We start from the raw sequence: 25,392 nt of genomic DNA, 5'->3' as shown, positions 1-25,392 counted from the left end.
TATAAAATATAATATAAAATATTATATAAGAAATATAATATTTTTAAGCTTATTTAAATGAGTTCACTGCATAAATAAACTTAAGTCCCTTCCTTTTCGGTCTGCTAGTTTCTTGACTTTCTTTAATATTTCCTTAAGATCTTGATCAAGTGAGTCATTTTTCACTCTCCCCTTAGAGTCCTTGAATATATTCCCATCATAAGTGTATTCTTCCCCGTATGTAATGGAGACAGTCGACTCCCTCTTGGTCTTCTTAAAGGAGTCTACTAAATTTATATCTTCCCCGTGGTAATCTGCCAGGATAGAATCCTGTAGAGACAAAATGGGGAGACAGAGCATCTTCTCAGGGATCTGAGAGAAGACTTCCCTCAGATTTGACTCAAATATCTTCAAGATCTCATTCTTCTTATTTTCTAGTAATAACATTGTTTTAATCTTCTCAGTGTCATCTTCTTTCTTTTCCCTTGTCATGATGGGCAAATCTCAATAAAAAAAAAATATGTTTTATTTCATTAATATAGTTTTAATATAAAATATGTCTTATTACTTTATGCAGTTTCATTAAATTTATGCAGTTTTATCTAGTTTAAATTTATACATTATTAAAATGTCTGGCCAATTTTCACTTTATGCCCCCCCCTACATATATAAATACAAATTTTTAAAAAATATCCCTTTTTTTAGAAAATCAAAATGGAAAAAAAAAGGAGGAGAAATACTTAAAATAATAAATTTATTAAAACATCAAAATAATTGTCTTTAAAGTTTCTAAGCAACATAAATCTTAACAAATAGGGATATATTAAACAAGTAGTTCTACATCTTATCGGCGTTTGGCGTTTTATAGCTGACCAATTCCCTTCTATGGTGTTAGTGTGCACACCCGTAATGGGATCTTTAAACCATTTGCTATGGTTAACAGTTATGTGGCTTGCCATTATCTGGTTCATTTTTGAATATCCTTTCCACATATCAGAATAAACAGTAGATTGATTATTAATAAATGTGGCAATAAGATTTAATAGAATATTTTTAGTTCTATTAGGTACAGGAATTAACAAAATTTTTCTTTCTTTAGTCCGTTCGACCATCCCAAAAACCCACACACCGTCTACTTTGTGTCCAACGTTGTATTTACGTTTTCCAAATTTGCTTTCGTCTACTTCTACGATTGTATCCTTACCGCCCAGTGTCTCTCTTGCACTTTCCATGTATTTATGGTAAGCCTCGTCCAAACAAAACTGTTTTAGGCACCTCGATACAACACATGGGGAAATATATAACAACTTGGCGATTAGTAGAGGAGGGATTTTTGTGAGCCAGAGGTTCAGGATCTTTAACATAAGTATATGATCCAAATGGGTTTTTGCAAATATGGTATTTGCAAAAAGGCTCCTCTCTTTTTTGCACTTTTTACCAATGCATCTGACATTGTAACCCCTTTGCTGTCTCCTCCTAACTTCTTTCCCGCATTTGAAACATTTTACTTGAAGAAGTTTATAAATAATTTCTTCGTATGTTTTATTTATTTCTTCGTTAGTAAGCATAAAAAGGGGGCACTAAAATTAAATTTTTTAAAATTGCTACAAAGAAAACTACATCGTCATTTTAATTTATATATCGTTGTAATAAGTTCAAATAAATGAATTTATTGTATTGTTTCATTACTTATTATTATTTATGATAATTAAAATAGTAAGTAAAAAATTTGGACCGTATGATGACATATAGAGTTAAATTTATATTTGTATAATAAAATTGATATGATTCATCTATTTATTTTTGTATATTAGATTATTTTTAAGTACTTTTTTTAATTTTTTTTTTTCTCCTCCTTTTTTTTCCATTTTGATTTTCTAAAAAAAGGGATATTTTTTAAAAATTTGTATTTATATATGTAGGGGGGGGCATAAAGTGAAAAAGCTCCAAATGTCTTATTACTTTATGCAGTTTAATTAAATTTATACATTATTAAATTTATGCAATTTTATGCAGTTTTATACATCATTAAATTTATGCAGTTTTTCATGCCCTTAATGTTGTCTAGTAAAATCCCAATAAAGGCTTTTATAAGAATTAGATCAAATATGGAAAGTTTTATACACTCAGAGAAAACTGTCAAAATTATAACTCAGAATAATCAGGAATCTGAGTACACTTTTGATGGTGTCTTCTCTCATACTAGTACTCAACAGAATATATTTAATAATATTAAACCTTCTCTAAATAAATTTAGAGAAGGTTTTAATACCACAATATTCTGCTATGGGAACACAGGAGCAGGGAAAACTCACACTATGATAGGAACTGATAAAGATCCAGGACTAGTCTTCAATATTGTCAAAGATATTTTAAAACAAGACATTTTCCAAATGTCTTATATGGAAATTTATAATGAAAAGATCTTCGATCTTTTAGAAACTAAAGAAGTCGTCATAAGAGAAAATGAAGGAAAAATCGTCATTTCAAATTTAAAAAAAAAAGAAATAAAAAATTATGCAGAATTTAAAGAAAACTTTAAAATTGGAAATTTAAATAGAAAAACAGCAGAGACAAAATTAAACAAGACAAGTAGTAGAAGTCACTCAATTTTACAAATAATATTAAGAAATACAAAATTATATTTAATAGATCTAGCAGGATCAGAAAATAATAGAAAAACAGGAAATGAAGGAATGAGGATGGTAGAATCAAATAATATAAATAGAAGCTTATTTGTACTGGGACAAGTAGTAAACTCAATATTAAATAAGAATATAAGAATACCTTATAGAGATAGTAAATTGACAAGATTATTACAAGATAGTTTAGGGGGACAAAGTGTGTGTTACATAATAGCGAATATAATAGACGAATATGAATATTTAGAAGAGACAATAAGCACATTAAAATTTGCGAGTAAAAGTAGAAAAATAATAAACAAAGGAACGAATATACAAAATAGAGAACAACAAAGGTACGACTTAAAATCTCTGACTAATATAAGAGAACAACAAAGATCTCTGACTAATATAAGAGAACAACAAAGATCTCTGACTAATATAAGAGAAGGTTCTTATCAAATAAATAGAGAAGGCTCTTATAAAATAAATAGAGAAGATTCTATTCTAAAAGATAAAACAAATAAGACGTTTAAGACGAATAAAACAAATAAGACGAATAAAAAAATCAAAGAAGATTCAACTTTCATTATAAAATCATCATTCTACGATAAACCAGAAATACTTCTAACTCCAAATACACAGGAAAAAAGTTACAAGGCATTTCTAAAACGAGCAGAAAAATACGAAAAAGACGGAAACTTAAAAAAAGCACTAGACGACTACAAAACTCTAAAAAAAATAAAAGATAATGAAAAAATACAAGAAAAAATAGAAGAAATTACAGAAAAAATGAAAAAGAAAAAAATTATAAAAATAAAAATAACAAAAAGAGAACTACTTGACATTTTAAATAGTGGGAACTTTTTACAAATAAAAAAAATAAAAAGTGTGGGAGATAAAAGAGCCCAAAGTGTAGTGGATTTTATAAATAGTGGGAACTTTTTTGAAAATTTGGATGATTTAAAATTAATATTTACAGAGAAAGTAATATCATCAATATTAGCATCTATAGATTTGTAAAGAAAAGTTTTTTATATTAAAAAAAAAATTTATAGAATGTAAACAACAAGTAAGGTAACTTTGTAAAATAAAATTTAATTATAAAAAAATATAACTATCTTTATAGATTTTTATATTATAGAAAACTAATATAATCAAGTATATTTATATTAAAAAAAACTAATATAATCAAGTTTAATTATATTAAAAAAAACTAATATAATAAAGTTTATTTATATTATAAAAAATTAATATAATCAAGTTTATTTATATTAAAAAAAATTAAGTCTTTTTTAATGTGAATATATTTTATTAATCATTATTAATTCTCTTCCTAAAATCTTGTAAAGATATCTTTATTATCTCCTGCACTAATATTCTTACTCTTTTTTACCTTATTCTCAGACTCTGTTTTAGATCTCGACTCAATTCGCTCTCTTAAAAAATCAAAATCATCAATAGACAGAGATTTGGTTTTATGAGTCTTAGAAATGTCTGATGGTGAAACTTGTTTGTGATTATTAACATAAAAATCCATAGTCAACTTATTAGGAACTCCCATATAAAACGCATCTTGATCATAATCATCATATTCAGGATAAACTCGTACAGGAGCAGTAGGTGTGTGTCGTAAATAATCTGGGAAATACTTATTAGTATTATTAATATCAAAAGAACGAACTGGCTCCTTGAAAAAATGATTATTATTTGATTCCATACGGGGGAAATGGGTATTCGTACTATTAGTTCTTAACATATTAAAATTCGGAGATGGTGTCATTCTTCCTGAACTATTCACATATTTATTGTAAGAAATCATTTGTGTCTCTCTTCTCATGTCTCTTTCCATTGCATCACAGAAAAGCGCATCGTGTGGCACACTGTACCAGTAAAAAACTTTCTGCTTCTTCTGAGTCCTAATACACCCATTTTTATATAAAAATTCCAAAAATTCACTTCTGGGTCCTTCAAGAGTAGCATCAATACCAGGTTTCAAATTCCTTAAATCACTAAAAATTCCTTCTTCAAACTTCTTAAGGTTTGAAAGTTGTCTCCCTGAAGTTTGAAACCTATACAATAAAATTTTTACTATGTCTGTGCCTGTTAAGTAAAAATGCATATTCCATAAAACACAATGTATGAAATCACCATTCTTCATTTGATACTTTTTAATCTGTTCTCCTTCTCTGAATTCTTTAGGAGCATTTGATAAAAAATCGAATAACTCTTTGTCTTTGTTTAACATATTGTTTATTTATTTACTTATTTGATTTTATATTTCGATGTATTATGAAACGTTTCAGATTTGGTATAAAGAATAATAAAAAAAATGAAGAAATATAATTGTAAAGGGACAAATAGTTAAAAAGGTTATATTGTTTTTTTTTGTATTGATTTTTTTGACATGAAACTAAGACTTTTTTTGGTGCAAAAATGTATAAACGACAAAATTAATGTTTGTAAATTGTGTACTGTTATTGGTCAAGTATATTAGAAACTAAATTATTTGTGGATGAAAATGATGAAACAAAATGGATAAATCAAATTGATCGAAAATGAAAATATCAGAAAATTATGTCATTTTGAAGGGGTTAGCTAATTTTATAAGAATTTTTTTTTATAAATTTTTTCAATATTTTATTAAAAATTGTATCATTTGTAACTCATTTACCTTGAAACTTGAAATTTTTTATATTATTTACAAATTTAGAAATTTTTTATATTAATTACAAATTTAGAAATTTATTTAATTTTTTTGCTTTCAAAAAAAGATATAAACTAATTTAAAAACAATTTCTTATGATTAATAGTGGTTAATGGTTACCATTCAACATTTTAAAAATTTGTTTATAGACTCAATACAATACCACATTATATAAAAATATAATTCAGCTTATAAAATGGCAAAGCAGAGTTCATAATAAAACATCCAATATTATTAAAAAAAGATTTTTGATGATTATGTTTAGGCATATTTAATTATTATTATAAAAAAATCTCTTTAATTATTACAAATGTATATGTTTAATTGTGTACGAGTACAGTATAAATATAAGCTTACCGCTATTTATATTGTTTTCATAACAGTATTAGAAATAAATTTATAAAAAAGAAAATTTTAGTGACAAGTAAAAAAAAGGATTTATATTATTTTTATTATAAATAGTAATTATAAAAACGGATTATTGTTTATATACGCAAAGTAAATATAAAGGATTGAGATCATAACTACGATCTATAAGAAGATACATAACACATATTAAAACGCTTGCCTAAAATTATAGACTTGTATAGAATACTTAAATAGTTTTATCTACACAATTATATACCTTTGCATTAACTTAGTTTATCTAAACAAACTAATTGTATTCATACAAAAGATGCCTTGTCCCGACTTCAAACAGGTTATATTATTTGAAGAAGAGGGATATTGTAAAGTAAACAGCTTAATTAGTAATATTATTACTTAGATTTGTTGTCAATTTAATATTATGATGATTTATAATTATACGCAAACAAACATTTAGTTATCATAAACAAATCTCAAATGTTAATTATTAATGTTACATGAATATATGTCGATAGTATTATACAGTTTTAATTTTTATACAATGACTATCCATCTTTGATAGTATAAAAGCTTTACCATTTCTGCTTATATTTCATAGTGAAGAAAATTGTAAGTTAAAAAAATAAATATATAATATCAATACAATTCAACATCTTGACTCTAGAACGTTTCATATAATTATTTATTTAATTAACATATAAAATTTATTAATGTCATTGTGCTCTTCGAATCGACAAACTTCATGAGCTCCCCGTAGTAAACTATCACTAATATTTTCTTGTGTTTACAACTTTTTCGATCCATAGATACACATACATACACTTACAATTTTTCATCTTTCAGCTCATGGTAATTTAAATAATTTTTACACTCTCTAATATCCACTTCAGGAAAATTTTAAACTTTATATCCGCGCAAAGTCCATGTACATTCACATCTTATTTTTCTAGTTTGTTCTTATTCTCATGGAAATTTTTCTAACATTCTTGTCAATCAACATTTCTTCAATACTAGCTACATCGATATTTGTTTTGCGTCTTTGTTGTAAGACCGAGCTTGCAACTCTTGTTTCTTATGAGTTTATAGAACATAATTTTTACTTTTTTTAGATGATTTTAGCGTATTGTTGTTATATACAAAATTATAAACAAAATTTTTGGAAAAAATCATTTAAGATTCTGATATGTCCATTTGATCCTTTTTGCCTAATGAATAGTTTTTTTTACATACAAAATTTAGCGAGCCAATATTTATATCACCTGGCGAAGATAGAAACAAAAGAACATTTTCTTGATGCAATATTTAACTTTGCAATATCTTTATTAATAAAACAGCCGAAAAAAAATTTTATAATCACATTAGATGAGATACAAAACTTCACATTGCTTTGGGCGCCATTTCTTCACTTAAATTTTTTAATCAGCTTTTTAGAATTAAATTTACTAGTAAGACGGAATTTATAAAAGATTTCTAATGTTTTTGTTTTATAAATTATAAAAAATAATTTTAATAAAAAATTTAATTTAAACAGTATTCAGTTTTAAAATATTTGATTCGATTAAATATCAAAAATTCAATCATAAATATTAAAAAAATCTTTTTTATGCCCATGTTTTTAATAGAAATTTTGTGCATCGTTTTTGTTTACGGAAGTTCAATAGAAAAGAAAACAAGTAATATGATAAGTAAATTAGGAAAATCGTTTAGAAATAGTGATACTCTCAAAAGAGTGAAAGATAAGTTTAAAAGATGTCAAAAAAAAGAAAATAATATTAATATCTCGGATTTATTCGATCGTGATACGCTGTTTATAAAACAAAGTCACATCGAATCTAATCATTTAGAAGAATTTTTCGATTATATTTATAATTATAATCCAAAACACCATGCAATTCCACCTTTACATCAGGGTATGAGATGCATTTTACTTATGGATGTTGCTATTAAAATCATTAATGATGAAAAATATAATAAAAGCGTTATTTTGGATGAAGTATTAGATGTTGTTAAAAAATTTGCGCACCTGCATTTAAAAATTCTAAAAATTGAAGATGTAGAAATTCCGAGTTTTCATAGAATAGATAAGAATTTTGATGCTTCTGATCCCTATAATTACGAGTATAAGGTATACAAGTGGTTTATGCAAATGTATAACATAAAAAATATGTATTTAATATTTGAAAACGAAAATGGTTCTTTTAAATGGATAGAAGTTTTGGAACTAGAAAGTATGCAGCTTCTTGGTCTGCACTATTAAAATAATATTTTTTCTTATAATAAACATATTATTTTTGTGTTATTTTTTTTTGGTTAAAATCACGAATGCTAAACTATATTTATTTTGGTTTTTTATGAATTGCATAAATAAAAATTTTTAAAAAAAATTTATAGAAGTTGTTTATTTGAATCTATCTGGTCCGTGTTCTGGTAAATCGATAAATCTAAAGTTTTTATTCAGACCAGAAATGTGTTTGACATCTTCTTGAGATAGTTCAAATAAGTCTCCATTTTCTTTAATATGCTGCTCACTTATGCTCTTGGGAATTACAAGGATGTTCCTGGAAATAAGATAACTTAAAAGAATTTGTGAAACCGACTTGTTATATTTTTTTGAGAGATTTATAATTTCTTTGTCTTCTTTGAGATTATATTTTTTCTTGTCTGTTCCTCCCAATGATGAATAGCTTACTACATTGATATTATTTTTATGACAAAAGTCTACTAAACTTTCTTGTGTAAGATATGGATGTAATTCAAACTGGTTAATAGCTGGTTTGATTTTGCACTCCTTTAATATTTTCCCAAGATTGTATTCTCCGTAATTTGCTACACCAATAGATTTTGTCATTCCTTTTTCTACTAGTTTTTCCATTTTTTGCCACAATCCGATGCAGTCGAATTTATCTAGTACATTGTTACCTTTGTCATCTGTGGAAGATTCAAAATTGTTATTTGTTTTGAATTTTACTGGGAAATGGACTAGATATAAATCTATATAATCCAATTGAAGATCATCTAAAGTTTTTTGTAGACACTTTTCTGGATTGTCGTGATAAGTACACCACAATTTTGATGTAATAAATAATTCTTCTCGTTTTATTAGTCCTTCATCGAAAATTTTCTTCAAAGTTTCTCCAATGTATTTTTCATTTCCATAGATAAATGCGGTATCTATATGTCGATATCCGCATTTTATGGCACTTCTTACCGAAGTTTCAATTTTATCTTTGTCTGTAATCATCCAAGTCCCAAGCCCAACTACGGGCATTTCGTAACCACTGTTTAGTTTTATTTTTTTCTCAAACATAGAAGAAAAATTAATTTTTTATTTATATATTTTTTTTTATTTTTATTAACCAATTAATTTTTGGAGAAAAAGGAGTTTTGATTATATTAAATTTTTAAATAATATACAAAATTACGAAGTGTAAAAAATTTCCAAAGTAATATATTTTTATAATAAATGCATGCGGTAATATGGATATTAATTCTCCTTTTTTAGTTACTAACAAATAGATAAACCATTTCCCTAATAAAGATGATTTGTGTTTTGACAACAAGTGACAATTTAATAATCAATTAAACGGGAAATCTATTATATATGTTATTTAAGGGGAACATGATGTTAATTATATATTTAAATCTCTATTAATAAATTTAACTTTTATATATAATATTGCCTTTGTTTTCTTTTTTTGCATATAAAAAACGTTATGTATTTTTATAATTTTATAAACACTTATGCAAAATATATATTTTAATTTTTTTAGTAAAATATAATTAGCATTATAATATGAAAAAAAATATAAATAATAAATCAAAACAGTTAAAACATATTTTAACTTTTTTATAAAATTCATATCATTTAAATCCTCCTTATGATTTCTAAAATAATGATCTATTTCTTATATTATAAAATTGTAAAGAGTTTTATATGTATTATTGGAAAACAACATTGAAAAGTAGCCATATTTTTAGTTTATTTTCATTTTGTTGTCATTATCAGACTAAAAAAAATTATAAATATCTTTACTTAACTTTGTTCTTGTGAGTGTACGTGTTCTATTCATACATATGTATATATATATATATATTAAAAAAAAATGCAGTTACAATGTAAGAATGGCAAAATTAGGAGAAAAATGCTACTTAAAGAGACTTTCATAATTAGCCATAAAAAGTATAAATTTAATATAAAAAGAAAAAATTACATGTAAGTTATTGGAAATTTTTTAAGGAATTTGTTGAGTCGTGATATGTATCTTAACTTATATTAACGCTATCAATAAGATCATAATAAAAATGGGATTTGCAAAAAAAAATCATTTCAAAAGTCAAATGTTGCAAAAAATAACGATCGGTAGCTGGTCGTAAAGTTTCCGTTTAGTGTTACTTGAATAAATAATTAAAATTTATTAGGTTTACTCTGTAATTAGTCTTTATGCTGTCTAGTGTTAGTTTATTTTTGATAATTCCGTAAGTATTACCATATATTTTCATTTTTTCGTAAAATATCATTTATAAGACGTTATTATAGTAATAAATTGAGCAGAGGTACTTTAAATAACTAAAAATATATTACTACCAAATTATCTAAAGTGTTTGAAGGTAATGATGTATAAATACAAAAAATTACAGATCGATTATTACAAAAATTATTGTTTTTTTGTGTTTTTATGGATACATTGGTAATTATATATAACAGACCAATCACACATAAAGACCAAGTGTTGTTTGAGTTTGTAACGTCATTGTGTACAGTTAATTTTTAAAATCTGGTCGACAAGGCCAATAATAATGCCTTGTAAACATATTTAATTTTTTCAATTTAGTAAAATTTTGTTTGCTTTTTGTTTATTTAAGGAGCAATTTTTTCTAAAAATTTTTTTATTTTTACAAAAAATAAAAACCTTGTGCAAAGAATTAATATTAAAGAGTTTTTTTATGTTTTAAAATCTATAAACTTAGAACTTTTACGTAATATATTATTTATACAATTGCTTGTTTGCTATTCAGTAACACTACAGACCCACGGCCTTTTAAGATACGATCGTAAATATCGGCCTTCATATTTATATCACAGTATTCTTATTTTCTCAATAGAATATTTATCTATATTATAAGATTAAAATCTTTTAAAATATAACAATCTAGAAAATACACATATTTACATCAAGAATCCTTGTTTTTTGAGAAATTTATATCCCAACACTCCTATTACATAGCATAATTGATAATAAGACATCCCATCGCGATTTTATCAGCAAGTGCCCCCCATTCTATATTCAATTAATTAAAACTAACATTATTATGTGTTTTATTTATGAGATTCTTCTCCTCCACTTCCTTACTCATCTTAAAAATTGGGGTAATAAAAATATAAAAATATCAACATCCCTCCGCTTAAAGGATGGGGTCATCAATGACAAGTTTGAGTTGAGATATATGCCTTTTAAACTTTCTTTTACCGGTGTCTATCATGTTGTGGTATCCACCACAATTATTTCTTAAATTTTTCATATTTTTTAATTTTTAGAAAAAGTGAATTTTTAGAAAATATCATATATATAAAAGAATTTTATTTAATTTTTTACCCCTATTTTTTATGGTTTTGTAAAATCTAAACTTCTTATTATAGCTTATTGTGTTATTGTAATATCAAATTTAAACTCACTGAAGGATTTTGACCATCATATGTGCGTGTACTGTATGTTAATACTTTTTTGTTTTTAATTCTTTGTTTTGTAAAACTCAGTTCCAAAATATCGTCAGAATCGTTTTTTAGAATTTATTTAACCCTTCTAGAAAAAATTCACAAAAATATTAACCAAAGAAAAAGTTGAATATAAGTGTCAAAAATTGAGCTTAGTAGGTCCCAAAATTATCTCATTGAAGTTATTAAATGTTTTAAAGGAACATTACTCTTTATATGTTACTAAAAAGTTTTTTTCAAAATCATGTTTTCTCCTTTTCAAATTCATTCATCCCAAAATGGAAATAAACAAAAAAGATAAAGGAGGTACATATTATAAAACAAAACATGTAAATCCCGTTTTCAAAACGGGAAAGCATACGCTAGTTTTCTATAAATAAAAAATATGAAAAGAAGGGCACACAAAAAGATGCAAAGATATAATAGCTCAGAGAGACAACAAGTAAACATGACTCCACAGAGAGATCATAAAAATAAACACTTAATTAAAACAAAACCCTTTATTTGTTCATTCATAGAACAACAACTTCGTTTCGGACACCTCACCCGAGGTTACGACACATGTACGTATTGCCCTCTAAACATTCATGAATTTTACCCCTTAATTTAAATCTAGGTTGTCCCTTCTTTATTATTCCTTCTTCTTTGATAATTACTATATCGCCCATATTTAATTTAATTTCTTTTGGTTTCCTCATTTGGGCTGTATTATATGCAACAATATTCTTAATTTGTGCATTTTTTAATTCATCCGTATTTTCTAACAAGAAAGCTTCATTTGGCGTCATCCTCGTAGCCGAATGATAGCTATTATTGTATATCTCTATTCCTCTGTTAACCTTTTCAGTAAGTAATTTTTCCTTTTTATTTTTATAAATTAAATCTTGTAAAGTACGATTAAACCTTTCTACACGCCCATTTGACTGGTGATGGAAAGGTGTGGTATAATGTAATTCTATTTTATTTGCTTGGCAAAACATTTTTACCTTACTACTGAGATTTTCTTTCGATTGATCCAGGATCAATATCTTCAAAGGCATAGATGAACTTATTTCTTTTAGAAAGTTAACCACATTTTCATCTTTTCTCTTATTTATCACTTTAGCAAATCCTTTTCTCGTAAAATAATCAATCCCGGTTATAATGTATTGTGTGTTTATTGGACCTATTATATCTATAGCAATTTTTTCTCCCTTTGCATACGAGGTAACAAATATGTGTTGTTTAGATTTTTTAGAATTGTACTCGTTGCATGTTTCACACGAATCTATAATTTTTCTAATCAATTTTTGTGAATTTTTTATATTAATACCTCTTTTAAACATCTCATATTTTACTGATTGTATCCCACGGTGAAGTAACTCATTATGAATTTCTCGAATCATCTGAAGCATTTTCTTTTCGTCTATTTCTTCACATTAATTTATCGATCCTTCGTGTAAATTTAATCTCGCGTCGTTTGTTGCCAATCCAGAATTTCGACTTAGGCAATCCACGTGAGGAATTTCTTTACCTCGTCTATACCTAATTCTAAAATTAAACAATGACATTCTATCTAGCCATCTTTGTATTCTCAGAGACTTAATTTGACCCTTATTTTATGCTTCTAACGCTTTATGATCTGTGATAATTTCAAAATGTGTACCGTATAAAAAATATCGAAAGTGTTCCATTGCCCATAACATGGCCAGACATTCCTTTTCGCTGATACTATATTTAATCTCATGTTCTAATAACCTTCTCGATGCAAATGCAATTGGTTTTTCATCTCCATCAAAATTTTGCGAGAGTATTGCAGCTATACCTTCATTTGAAGCGTCGGTCTCTAGTTTAAATTCTTTTGACCAATCTGGCTGAAATAGTCCTACCGTTTTAATAAAAATTCTTTTAACTTCTTTAAAAGCGTTCTCTTCTATATTCGTCCATTTGAATTCTTTCTTATTTTTCAATAATTCATACAAAGGACCACATACAATTGAACAGTTTTTAATGAATTTTCTATAATAGTTTATGGCACCTAAAATTTCTTGAACCTGTTTTTTGTCCTTAGGTGGTTTTAAATCCTCAATAGCTTGCATCTTATCTATGAGCGGAATAATGATGTTGTGTTTAATTTTGTATCCCAGGAATAGAACTTCGGATTGTCTAAATACACACTTTTCCTTATTGATTTTGAGACCATTTTCTAGTAAAAGTTTTCGAATTCTATTATATGATTCGTCATGCTCTTTTGCAGTTTTTCCAAATATTAGAATATCATCTACGTAGCAGAAACAACTTTTACCAATTTCATCTCTCAAAACTTTATCCATTTTTCGTTGAAATATTGCTGGAGCATTCTTAAACCCCTGTGGCATTACTTTCCACTCATATAATTTATGTTTATATCTGAATGCCGTTTTATATCTATCTTTCGGTGCCAAAGGAATTTGAAAAAATCCATCCTTCAAATCCAATTTAGAAAATACTGTCATGTCTCTTAAATTACAAAGGATTTCATCTATTCTTGGTAAAGAATAATTATCCTGTTCTACCAACCTATTAAGTGCTATTAAATTGGTTGTAACCCTTACAGTGCCATCTGGCTTTATCACGGGTCTCAAATTACTAACCCACGTTGATTTTGAGTTTTGTATATATCCCTTTTCTAATAATTTATTAATAGCAATTTCAATTCCTACTTCCAATTTCTTTGGTAAATTATATATCTTTTCGATCACTTTTGAGCCTTCAGGTGTTTTGATTTCACATGTATAACACAGTTTCTCAATATTATTAAGTCTAATTAATGTTTCTCTACCAAATAGGATTTTTTCAGTTCGTACTTTTGGCAATATATAAAACTTTGATCTATATAAATGTCCTTTATATGTATAATTTAATATAACATGTCTTTTTATCACAAATGATTCTTCCAAACATGTCCAAAATCTTAATTTCCTTGTGTTATTATGTGTTAAAAGGTTGAATCTTGCTACACTAGCACTACTTATAAAATTATAATTTGCACCTGTATAAAACAATACTGGAACCTTCTCTCCACAAATGTAAACTGAATTTTCTTTATTTAATAAATCTCTAAGTTCTTCAGTAATTTCATTAATGTTTCTCCTAAGATTATTACTTCTCTTTGGCTTTCGACAATCTCTAGCATAATGGCCTAAGCTATTACAGTTGTAACATTTAACTGTTTTCTTGTTCTGAAGTTTAAGAGTATCAATTTTTTCAATCATCAATTTTAAATCATTAATTCGGTGTAATTCAGCTGTACACTCACTTTCCAATTTCTTGATTGTCTCTAGATTTTCATCTGTAATATCACTATTTGCCAATAAAAATCTTTTTACATCGCCCATTCCTGTTTATAGTCCAGCTGTAATTATATCAATGATTTCCTTTTTTGCAAGTTTATACTCTCTGGCCGAATCTCTAACTCTTTCTATAAACGTTGGTATAGTTTCTTCATCTTGTTGTACCATGCGATATAACTCCCCTATAGTAAGCCTTTTCTTTTCAAATTCGGTTCTAGCCAACTCTTTCCATTTTTCGTAATCCAACGAACACCTCCTTTTAGTGTCCATCAACTCATGGTGCCAATCTACTATAAAGTAGTCAGCTCTTCCAATCAAATATTCGATTTTCCTCTCATCGCACATTTCTCTGAAGAAGGTCATATTTTCTAACCTTCTACATTCACTCATCAAATTTTCCTTTTTGATGGTAGTTTCAACTGGCTTTGTTTTCATATTCTCCACCATTTTATTTATGAGATTCTTCTCCTCCACTTCTTTACTCATCTTAAAAATTGGGGTAATAAAAATATAAAAATATCAACAATGTGAATGTCGGATCTTTCCCTTTTGATTATATACAGCATATTTGTATATATATTTTCAAAAAGATTTCATTGGCTTTTAAACAAGACATGAAGTAATCATTCTTTATAAAAATTTCCAGGCAAACTTAGTTGTTTTATGTGTTATGACCTTACGATAATTTACATCATCTGATAATTAAAATTTTTTTGTAGACGTGATTTTTGACAAGTACTTGATAATAAAGCATGTTTACTTAGATAAATTTTATCTAAAGATTATCATGCCAAAATTAAACATGTGTTTTATAATGGCCCCAATTAAATCGAATCAAAAAAGTAGTATATAATTTATTTGAGTATGTTATTTGGCTTTTTAATTACTTTTCACAAGATACGCTTACAGTCTCATCTGGCAGTTCCAGGACTTCCTTCTGAGATTCACTCATTGGGCTCTCGAAGGCCCCTTCCTGATCTGTATCAAGCCCATGCCTAGCTGACATAGTTAGGCTTTCTAAAGTCATTTTAAGGACTCTCGACTGTATATATGCTTCCGTTCTGGGTTCTAATTTGAGCACTTTGATATGCGTACGGTGAAAATTAGTTACTATTCCATCCCACGTCATCACATAAGGAATAATTTTCGGCTTGTATTTGTAGAGAGAAGCCACATGATTTGCGAGCAAGTCGTATTTATGTTTCTTTTCTGTTTCTACTGCATGGATGTTGTTAAAACTTGTGATTCCAACTTCTACAACGATCACTTCTTTCCTAACTTGTCTGCAATTAGTATATCAGGCTTGTTATACTTTATTTTAATACTTGAATGTATCCTACTGTCGACTCGTATCTCAACATACTCATTAGCTACACATTCCTGGACTGAATGATTTCTAATTCTTTTGGCATGGGATAGACCATACGTCTTACACAACTGCAGGTGGATGCATCGCAGTGCCTCATTGTGCCGCCTCATGTAATCATGTGAAAGCATACGATCACATTGGGTGGCCATATGATCTACTGTCTTTGCATATTCATGGCAGTGTGGGCATTTTATCTATTTCTCTAAGAAAATATTTCGGTCCTGTAATGCACATAAATTGCCTTCCTCTCTCGGGCTTATATTTCCTTTTGTGAGCCACGTGGCAGCCTGTTTTATATCAATAAGTGGATCGTCTCTTGGTCTAAATAGCTTTGAATGGTTTGTTTTTATTTTTATATCGCTATAAAGAGATTCGGTTTGAGCCTCTATTAATATTTTAGCTGTTACGTTTTCCTTAAGTTTATATTTCTCTTTTATATATCATTCTATGGTGGATAGATATGTGTAGCCAGTTTTCTCGGAGTGGAAAATCGCTTTGCGTCTTAGAACAGATTCTTTCGTGCTTTCAAATTCTTTGGCTAGTTGTAAAAGCATTCTTTCACTTTTATGTTCTACGCATTGGAGCCCTCTTCCAAGTCCGGCTCTGGAGAGATATAATCTTTCTTAATCAAAAAAGTATACTAGTATTTGTTAATCTATTTATTGGTATTTATGTAAGGTCGGATAAATAAGCTCGATCACAAATGTTTTTAGATCTACAGCTATTTACATATTCTTACGTTGTACATCCCAGTTTGCACATTTAATATTTAATTGATGCATACTACTATTGCAATGGCGGGGAGGGGGATTTCCTTCCATACTCCTAAAGTATTTAATTGAATTTCTAATATACGCATAATCTTTCATCCTTTTTAATTTTAGGAAAATTATCTAAGATCGGCTTTTGGGCAAGAAGATGTATTTGCGAATGTGTCAACAATAAAAATAAATTTCATACATGATTTTTAATAACTGCCACTAATTTTTGACAAAATCCAAATATGTCCATAGATTATATTAATTTTGGCTATATTAAACAATGTAATGATATGCATATCGAATAATCTAAAATTTTTAATCATTATGAGCTATTTTATACTAAAAAAAAATAATTTTTATATATTCACAAGGAATAAAAAAAAGTACTATGTCTAGTGTGAAACTCATTTTACTCTGCTTAAAAAACATCTAGTCAACTGAATTACATTTAATATTTTTTATCTAAATATAACTAAAATTAAATTAATTTCCTATGTTGCATAGAATTAATTTACAATTCCAGATGTTTTAGCTAGTGCTTAAATGTTCAAATTGGGTATGTACATAAGGGTATATTGATCTATTTATAGAGCTGCTTACGATTTTTTGTAAAACTATTTACATTGCAAATATAAGCTCAAATACAATTGTGTATTACTGTCATACATTATTCCGAATTGGTCTTGCAAAAAACATGTACATAGCAAGTATATAAATGGTTGGGCTGTAAAATATTATAGTGTGCACTTTGTAATTTTTTTAAAGTTTGTTTAGGAGATAAAATAAGTTAGATATATCACTTTGGCATCCACCACTCAGAAATGTGTTTTAAATATTTCTTTTGTTACACTTTATGTTCATCACGAACCCCTATAGGGTAAAATAAATAATTATTAAGGGGTAACCTTTACATTTTAAAGTATCAATTTTTCTAAATTTTTATGATATTTAGAATATCATTATCACTCGTTTTGTTTAAGCAATTTGCACTTCCTGTATAATATAAAATCTCAAACTTTCTAGTTTTTCTAAAAATCACATCTAAGAAACAAAATTTTTTCCTTAAATTAAAGATGACAAGTGTAAGACATTATTAAATAGTAATCTAATAAAGCATGCAAACAATTATTCTTTTTCACAATTTTTTTTGAACAAAGTTCTAGAAAACTAGCTTAAATATTTTTTACATTTTAAATATATATTCCGCCGGGTAAAAAATATGAATTAAATAAACAAGATAACATTAAATTCGGCATATTCAGTTCTTCGGCCACTGATTCCAAATGTGCCTTATTAATAAAACTAAAGATGATCATACGGGTACGTAATTAATCATATAATTAAGATAAGACTAACTTATACATAAATACTATAAGAGAACTGTTCATTTTTTACACCTATTGCATATAAATGTGCAATTTATTATTTATATATAATTAAGTTTAATATGAATTTAAGCATTTATAAGTATTGTAAAATTTTTTAATATCAACTATAAAAGTAAAATGGACACCATTATAGAAAAATTTCCCTTTTTGTAATTACCATTTTATATCCATCATTTAAGGGGAAAATTAAATCAACTATAAAGGAGTTTTATATGCTATTATATATGCAATTCTGTCAATATAATATGCTAAAAACTATTGATTATTGCATTTTAATATAACACGTTATTTTGTGGCGCTGTAATGAAATTTTATATTTTTTTACATATTTGTGTTAGTCATGAAAAATATATTTTTGGTAAATTGATTTTAAATTTAAAAAAAAATAATGAAACAACCCCATGGAGATTTTATATTTTTTTTATATACATTGTGTTTACAGCATTACAGATAAAGATGAGACGAGTGGGGAAATAACCGAGGAAATAGAAGTATTTGAGAATATAAAAGATGTTGAAACCACAAACGAGGTCACATTAAGACAACATAATAGAAAAGACGCAAAAGAAATACTAAATATAGTAGATCGGGAAGAATTTAGAATAAAACTAAGTCATTTGAACCAAGCCATTTACAAACGCTATTTAGTTATTTTTATGATTACAATTCTTCTTTCAAAATTAAACCTGTAAAAAAAAAAATGAGGTGGATGTTTTTAATGCAGATTTCCCAGCTGCTTATTGCGGATAAAGAATACAATGAAACCGAGTGTGAAAGCAAAATATTCAATATTGTCTATTTATTTGCAAGACTGCATTTTAAGGTACTACATCGCAAGGACCCAAAAATTTCGAATTCCATTATAGCAACGAAAAATTTCAAGAAAGATGATTATGATTACCATGAATATAAAATATACTGGTGGTATATGAGAAAGTTCAATATTAAAAAGATTTATTTAGGAGAGACTATAAGTAAACCAGAACTCGGGCTACCACCTGAATATAATTATAAAACAGTATCTAAATCTAACAAAATTGATTTTTTGGTGTATAAATTGAGGTTAGAAGATTTGAATGTTCTTGATAAATATTATATTGAGGAACAAGAAAAAAAAACTTTGATTGATGATCCACAAAAATAAAAAATCAATTATTTTTGAATTAAAATTTTATATAATATGACATTTATTTAATAAATGATATTTTATTATTTTATCTGGTCTGTGTAACGATGGATCTAATGTCATAAAATTGATAAAAAATATATATGAAGTTTATATTTTTCAGAGTTAAACAATTTATATTTCTTTTTTTTTGCTACTTATAGTCTAACTGAATTAAAAAGCTACTCTTAAGAATGCAATGAAAAAATATTACATATTATCGCTATAATTCCCCGTTTTTGTTTTAAGAATTTTTATTTGCGATTTTATTAATCTTCTAATAAATTTTGACGATAATGCTAATTAACTTATAAAAACTTCTCAAATATAAATCTGTAATATTGTCATATTGACTAAATCTTCGCAGTCAAGTTACGTGAATGTCGAATATGATTTCCTCATATTCAATACTATTCTTCATATTCTATAGATTATATCTAATATACTTTTTAAAAACATAAAAAAGGTCAATCTACCCAAACATCGGGCTTTAACTCGTTCCTTTTATGTGTTAGAATATTCTATAGAATTTTTTTAGTATATTAAATGTGCTTTATAAATAAGTTAAATAAAGTCTTTTCCTGATACTAATTGCATCAGTGATACTATTAAAAACATCTTCACTCTTATAACACTAACAATTACTTAAGTTATTACCGTGCCATAAGATACACGTTTGTATCATTTGTAACGCATAGCCATGTAATAAAATTTTGGGATTTTTACTTACTAATAATAAAAGTCTCTTAGTGTATTTAAGTTTTGAATATAGGTATACAGATATTATCTCCTAGGAAAGAACACTGTTTGCCCAAAACTATCATTATTTTAAATGTTTTAACATAAAAATTGTTTTATACTATAAAATGCATGTTCAGATGCCAATAAATTCTATAGTATAATACGAAATAATAATTTAATATAAAATACGTACAATGAAATTATGCTATTTGTATGCCTGCTAGTTCCGGCCAATACTTTCAAATTAGGCTTTTACATAATTTTAAAGGCTTCTAGCGTCCACATCAAATTAATGACTACGAATGTCTCTTGACTCCAGTTTTACCATATCGTAATGTTGTTAGATATTTCCCTAATAATTTCTCAAAACGATTTTGCATATAAACGTAATAAATTAAATTAGATCCTAAAAGTTAGCATACTTAACCAAATTGTGACTTATTTCGATTTATAACTTTGGAAAGGACTTTGAAGATTATTTCTTTTAATTATGTGAGAAAACATAAAGTACAAAGGAAAATTGTGGCCAAACATAGGACCAGTAATGCGAGGAATTTCATAATTCATAACATATGTCAAATTTGAATATCGAATTTTTCGAAAATATAATACTTATAAAAGATTTATTTGTAGAAGTTAGCGTGTTTTGATACAAATCAAATTCAACAATAGTATTACTCATGACCTTTTAGGTTAAAAAGAATATTATTGAATTTTTTTATTTTTGGTAAAACAAATAAATTTTTATTAAGAAGTTTTTTAACTCTTTTATCTGCTTTTTTATGAAAAAAATTAAAACATTCTACAGCCTTGTAATAAAAAAAGGTTTAAGTAAACAAATAGCAATTTAAATATGGAAAGTAATTTATAGTGTAAATTATTTCATTCCTCCATGCCGTGTCAAATTTATTAAAAACGATGTCGACATATTTGACATTTATTCTATAAATCGTCTCTACTTTATTTTATAAAACACAATTTTTAATTTTTATGTTTAACATAAAACTTAAATCAGTAATTAAATTTTAACATTAAAAAATATTTTTTTTTCGACCCCATGTATTTTTTAGAATTTTTATTCAATGTTTGTGTTTATGAAAGTTTTGATAGTATAGGGGCAACTAGTAGTATAGATGAGAATTCATCATTATTAAGGCATGATCGATTTGATAAAACAAAGGAAAATGTGGTATTGAGACGTCATAATAGGGGTGTTAAAAATAACATATCAAAGATATTGGATTTTGAAACACTTAATATAAAACAAAGTCATATTAAATCAAGTCATTTAAAAGATCTATTTAATTATATATATAAAATTAGACTTAATAATCATCCAATCTCTTCACTACATAAAGTTATGAGATCTATATTATTGATGAATATTGCTAATAGCATCATTGAGGATAAAGAATACAATCAAAGCCAATGTCTAAGCGAAATAATTCTTGTTGTGAGAAACTTTGCACGTTTACATTTAAAAGAACTACATATCAAAAATCCAAAAATTTCTAATTTTCTACAAAAAACAATTAATTTCAATGAATTTGATGACTCTTATTATGAATACAGAGTCTATAAATGGTTTATGAATATGTTTAATATTAAAATAATATATTTGATAGAGACTATGCCTAAATCTGAAACATATGATTTTTCAATACATGAATTGAAATTAGATGATATGGATGTTTTTGATAGATATTTTAAAGAAACGCACTAAAGTTTTATCAAAATAAAATATTTTAAATAAATTTATATTATTAAGAAGTATGACTTATAAGTAAATTTTTAAAGAACAACAATTTATGTAGTGAAAATTTATTTTAGCTGTATTCATGTGAATTATCAAATTAATCCACAAATATTCAAAATAAATTGATTAAATTAGGGTATGCTTATTGTAATTTATATTTTTAGTATAACAAGGATAGGTTCCGCGTTAGCGTCTCCTGCTTGTATGTGGCTTCTTGTCTCCATAGTCCTTTTCACATCGGCTTCGTCTCCGCTCCTTCTGTAGTCCAGAGAAATGCTTTCTAGCGTCTTCTTTAGCATGATCATCTAAATGTACGCTTCTACCTTATTAGGGATTTTAAGTCTTTTGTCATAAGTTTTGTGAAACTTAGTCACTATACCGTCCCAAGTGATTACGTAGGAAATTATTTCTGCTTTTAAACAGTATATTAGACCCAGTTCGTTCGCGAGAACATTATACTTTCTTAACTTATTAGACCCATATATTATTTCATTTTATTTGAAGGCTAAATAAGTGTATTTCCTTTGTATGTTATTCATAAAGCTTTACGAAGTTTAAAGTTCTCCTCAAGATCTTATTTTATTTTATTACTTCAAGGTATACGTCACATATGCAATTTAATAAATCATAGTTGTTATTGTTTGGATTAATTAAATCATGGCATCGGCTTTTTATTTTTTTTAACACATTTTTTGATCAAGAATCTGTAAAAATGCCAATATCGCCCCAATCTTTATGATAAACTTATGTGAAAAATGTAATTCTGTGTCTGAATAACAAAATTTTGTGAAAAAATGCCGTTTTATATATCTTCAAATATAAAATTTCGTGCTCATATGCACGATATATGATCAATAAAGATGTCATAAATCTTTACATTAAATTGTAGCATCTTCAATTTTGCTTTTTGAACAATCCTGTTAAAAATATCACTTTTCATTAATAAAACATCTCATAGGCTTATTTTGCAATGACTATTGTATGCCCATACTACATAAACTTGATAAATCTATTTTGCATGTAACTTAATACGATACTATTGCCCAACTAGACTGCATGCTCCCATTTTTTCAACACTTAAAAAGAAATTAACTGTCAAAAAGTTATGAAAAAATATACCACAATAACATTTTTTTAAAAAAACCACTACTAATTATCTTGGATCTTTTTTATCAACGCAAGGACTTTGTTTATCTAATAATTTTTGTTATTTCAAAGATTTTTCAAGAAAACCAAATTTTTAATATTAATACAAGTTTAGAGCTTATTTATTTTTTTAACAAAAAATAATATGTCATTTTTATTTCAGTCTTATATAATTACGCTTTATAATATATATGCCTATTTCGTAACCTCCATTAACTAGCTCTTTTTACATTGATATTGAGCCTAAAGCGCATCCAAATTTATTATGTAAAAACAAAAAATCACAACTCCCTGCTTATGATGATACCATATTTCTGTTGAGTTTTTTCTATATTAGCTCAGAAAGCAATTCATTAAATTATTGTAAAGATAATTTTTTTTGAGTTAAGAATATCTTTTTGGACTTAAATACAATAACCTATTACATATATTATTTTATATATGTACATCTAAAATTTTTTATGGAATATTTTTCTCCGGCATTTTCTCCTTTTTTGTAAAACATATATTTCTTTTTTCGAAAAATTAAAAAATCATTTTTGTCCATTTCTGTATTTATAATAAATAAAAGGATATATAAATCTCTTTAACTAATTTAATTATGCTTAAGTCAATATTTAGTTATTATGATCGAGCATGAGTTTTATTGTAAATTGACTTCCATGCCATGTCAAACAAATGCAAGGAAATTGAGAAATTTGACATATCATTTATAATGATTATATTTGTATTTTCATTAAATCCAAATGCTATAAAAATTTTTATTAACAAAAATTAATTAATGGATTTTTTTTAATATAAATAATATTTTTTTTTGCACCCATGATTTTTTTAGAAATTTTGATTAATGCTTGTGTTTACGGAAGTTCGAATTAAGTATTGTCAAATCGTGGTATAAATAAGAGTACTTCTTTATTGAAGAATGACCAGTTAGATAAAACAAAGGAGGGGGTGAAATTAAGACATCGTAACAGGCACGTTAAAAGTGATATATCAAGGTTATTGGACTTTGAAACACTTAGAATAAAGCAAAATCATCTTAAATCAAGTCATTTAGAAGAACTTTTTAATTATATTCATAATTATGGACTATGTTTTTATACAACCCCATCACTTCATAAAGATTTAAGATACATTTTGTTAATGAATATTGGCAATTGTATCATCCAAGATAAGAAATACAATAAAACTAAATGTTTAAGCAAAATTTTTTCTGTTGTGAAAAACTTTGCACGTTTACATTTAAAAGAACTACATATTGAAGATCCAAAAATTCCGAATTCTCAGCTAAAAACCATAAATTTTGATGAATTTGATGAATTTTATTATGAATATTTAGTCTACCAATGGTTTATGAAAATGTTTAATATCGAAATAATTTTTTTGGGAGATATTGATTCTAAAAAATATTTAGTTTCGATACAAAAATTGAAGTTAGAAGATATGGACGTTTTTGATAAATATTATAAAAAGGAAAATTTTAAAGTTTAGACAGAATTTCAAAATAAAATATTTTTTTATTAAATTTATAGTATTACATGGTTTGACTTTTACGTAAATTTTTTTACGAACAACAATTTATATAATGATGTTTTATTTGGGCTGTGTCCTCGTTCATTCCCAAATTAAAACTTATATACAAGTTATATATAAATTTCCAACCTTTTTTGTCAAATAATGTGTATAATCTTTGTATGACTCATAATTACTTTACGAATTACAATGTTACCCTAAAAATTTAAAACTTAATCTTATTGCTTCAAGCTTTATATTACATACACAGCTTGAAAAATCTATCGATTTTGATGTTTTGATTCTATAAATTATAGTATCATGTTTTTTCTATCTTTTAACACGTTTTTTGTCCAAAAATCTGTAATAATGTCAATATTGGCCCGATATTTATGTTATACTAAGTTGAACATTGTTATTTTATTCCTGCATGTTCGATATATTGTGAGTAAATATCGTTTTTCATATCCTCGAATTATAATTTCCATGCTCATATGCACGCTATATGACCAATAAAGATGAAATAAATCTTTAAACCAAGTGTAGCACCTTCAATTATACTTTTCGAGTAATTCTGTTAAAAGATTACTTTACATTTATTGAATATGCTTTGCATTTAAAATATTCCAATGCTTATTTTATATTGACTATTTATGTCCATACTATTTTAACTCAATAAATTCATTTTGCATGTATCTTTCAACGATATAATTTCCACACTAGACTGTATGATCACATTTTAACTTATAATGAATTTTGAGTGCCAAAAGATCAGTGAAAAATAAAAACTTTAATAACATTATTTGAAGTTATCTAATACAGCATATTATCTAGGTTCTTCTATCAACGTATGTACA

General features: G+C 26.4%; 8 protein-coding genes across 8 annotated transcripts; 5 read left to right on the top strand and 3 right to left on the bottom strand.

Moving 5' to 3' along the window:
- Nucleotides 1-63: 63 nt before the first annotated feature.
- VNE69_01078 (uncharacterized protein) lies at nucleotides 64-471 on the bottom strand (the record flags this gene model as incomplete). Its single annotated transcript, XM_065472212.1, has 1 exon — nucleotides 64-471. The coding sequence occupies one exon, from the start codon at nucleotides 469-471 to the stop codon at nucleotides 64-66; it is 408 nt and encodes a 135-aa protein (XP_065328284.1).
- Nucleotides 472-2,036: 1,565 nt separating this feature from the next.
- VNE69_01077 (kinesin-like protein KIF22) lies at nucleotides 2,037-3,623 on the top strand (the record flags this gene model as incomplete). Its single annotated transcript, XM_065472211.1, has 1 exon — nucleotides 2,037-3,623. The coding sequence occupies one exon, from the start codon at nucleotides 2,037-2,039 to the stop codon at nucleotides 3,621-3,623; it is 1,587 nt and encodes a 528-aa protein (XP_065328283.1).
- A 313-nt stretch (nucleotides 3,624-3,936) lies between these two features.
- Nucleotides 3,937-4,848, bottom strand: VNE69_01076 (Ste12-like transcription factor; the record flags this gene model as incomplete). Its single annotated transcript, XM_065472210.1, has 1 exon — nucleotides 3,937-4,848. One exon carries the CDS (start codon nucleotides 4,846-4,848, stop codon nucleotides 3,937-3,939), a length of 912 nt encoding a protein of 303 aa, XP_065328282.1.
- A 2,434-nt stretch (nucleotides 4,849-7,282) lies between these two features.
- VNE69_01075 (uncharacterized protein) lies at nucleotides 7,283-7,930 on the top strand (the record flags this gene model as incomplete). The annotated part of the gene is made up of 1 exon (XM_065472209.1): nucleotides 7,283-7,930. The coding sequence occupies one exon, from the start codon at nucleotides 7,283-7,285 to the stop codon at nucleotides 7,928-7,930; it is 648 nt and encodes a 215-aa protein (XP_065328281.1).
- A 141-nt stretch (nucleotides 7,931-8,071) lies between these two features.
- On the bottom strand, nucleotides 8,072-8,980 carry VNE69_01074 (aldose reductase; the record flags this gene model as incomplete). The annotated part of the gene is made up of 1 exon (XM_065472208.1): nucleotides 8,072-8,980. One exon carries the CDS (start codon nucleotides 8,978-8,980, stop codon nucleotides 8,072-8,074), a length of 909 nt encoding a protein of 302 aa, XP_065328280.1.
- Nucleotides 8,981-18,616: 9,636 nt separating this feature from the next.
- VNE69_01073 (uncharacterized protein) lies at nucleotides 18,617-19,359 on the top strand (the record flags this gene model as incomplete). The annotated part of the gene is made up of 2 exons (XM_065472207.1): nucleotides 18,617-18,862; nucleotides 18,940-19,359. The coding sequence occupies 2 exons, from the start codon at nucleotides 18,617-18,619 to the stop codon at nucleotides 19,357-19,359; spliced, it is 666 nt and encodes a 221-aa protein (XP_065328279.1).
- A 1,819-nt stretch (nucleotides 19,360-21,178) lies between these two features.
- On the top strand, nucleotides 21,179-21,844 carry VNE69_01072 (uncharacterized protein; the record flags this gene model as incomplete). Its single annotated transcript, XM_065472206.1, has 1 exon — nucleotides 21,179-21,844. One exon carries the CDS (start codon nucleotides 21,179-21,181, stop codon nucleotides 21,842-21,844), a length of 666 nt encoding a protein of 221 aa, XP_065328278.1.
- Nucleotides 21,845-23,845: 2,001 nt separating this feature from the next.
- VNE69_01071 (uncharacterized protein) lies at nucleotides 23,846-24,514 on the top strand (the record flags this gene model as incomplete). The annotated part of the gene is made up of 2 exons (XM_065472205.1): nucleotides 23,846-23,888; nucleotides 23,958-24,514. 2 exons carry the CDS (start codon nucleotides 23,846-23,848, stop codon nucleotides 24,512-24,514), a joined length of 600 nt encoding a protein of 199 aa, XP_065328277.1.
- Between the last annotated feature and the right edge of the window lie 878 nt (nucleotides 24,515-25,392).

This window comes from Vairimorpha necatrix, chromosome 1 (assembly GCF_036630325.1).
Source record: "Vairimorpha necatrix chromosome 1, complete sequence".
Classification (NCBI taxonomy): domain Eukaryota; kingdom Fungi; phylum Microsporidia; family Nosematidae; genus Vairimorpha; species Vairimorpha necatrix.
Note: the sequence above shows the minus strand (reverse complement) of the source record. Positions and strands in the feature narration are given on the sequence as shown.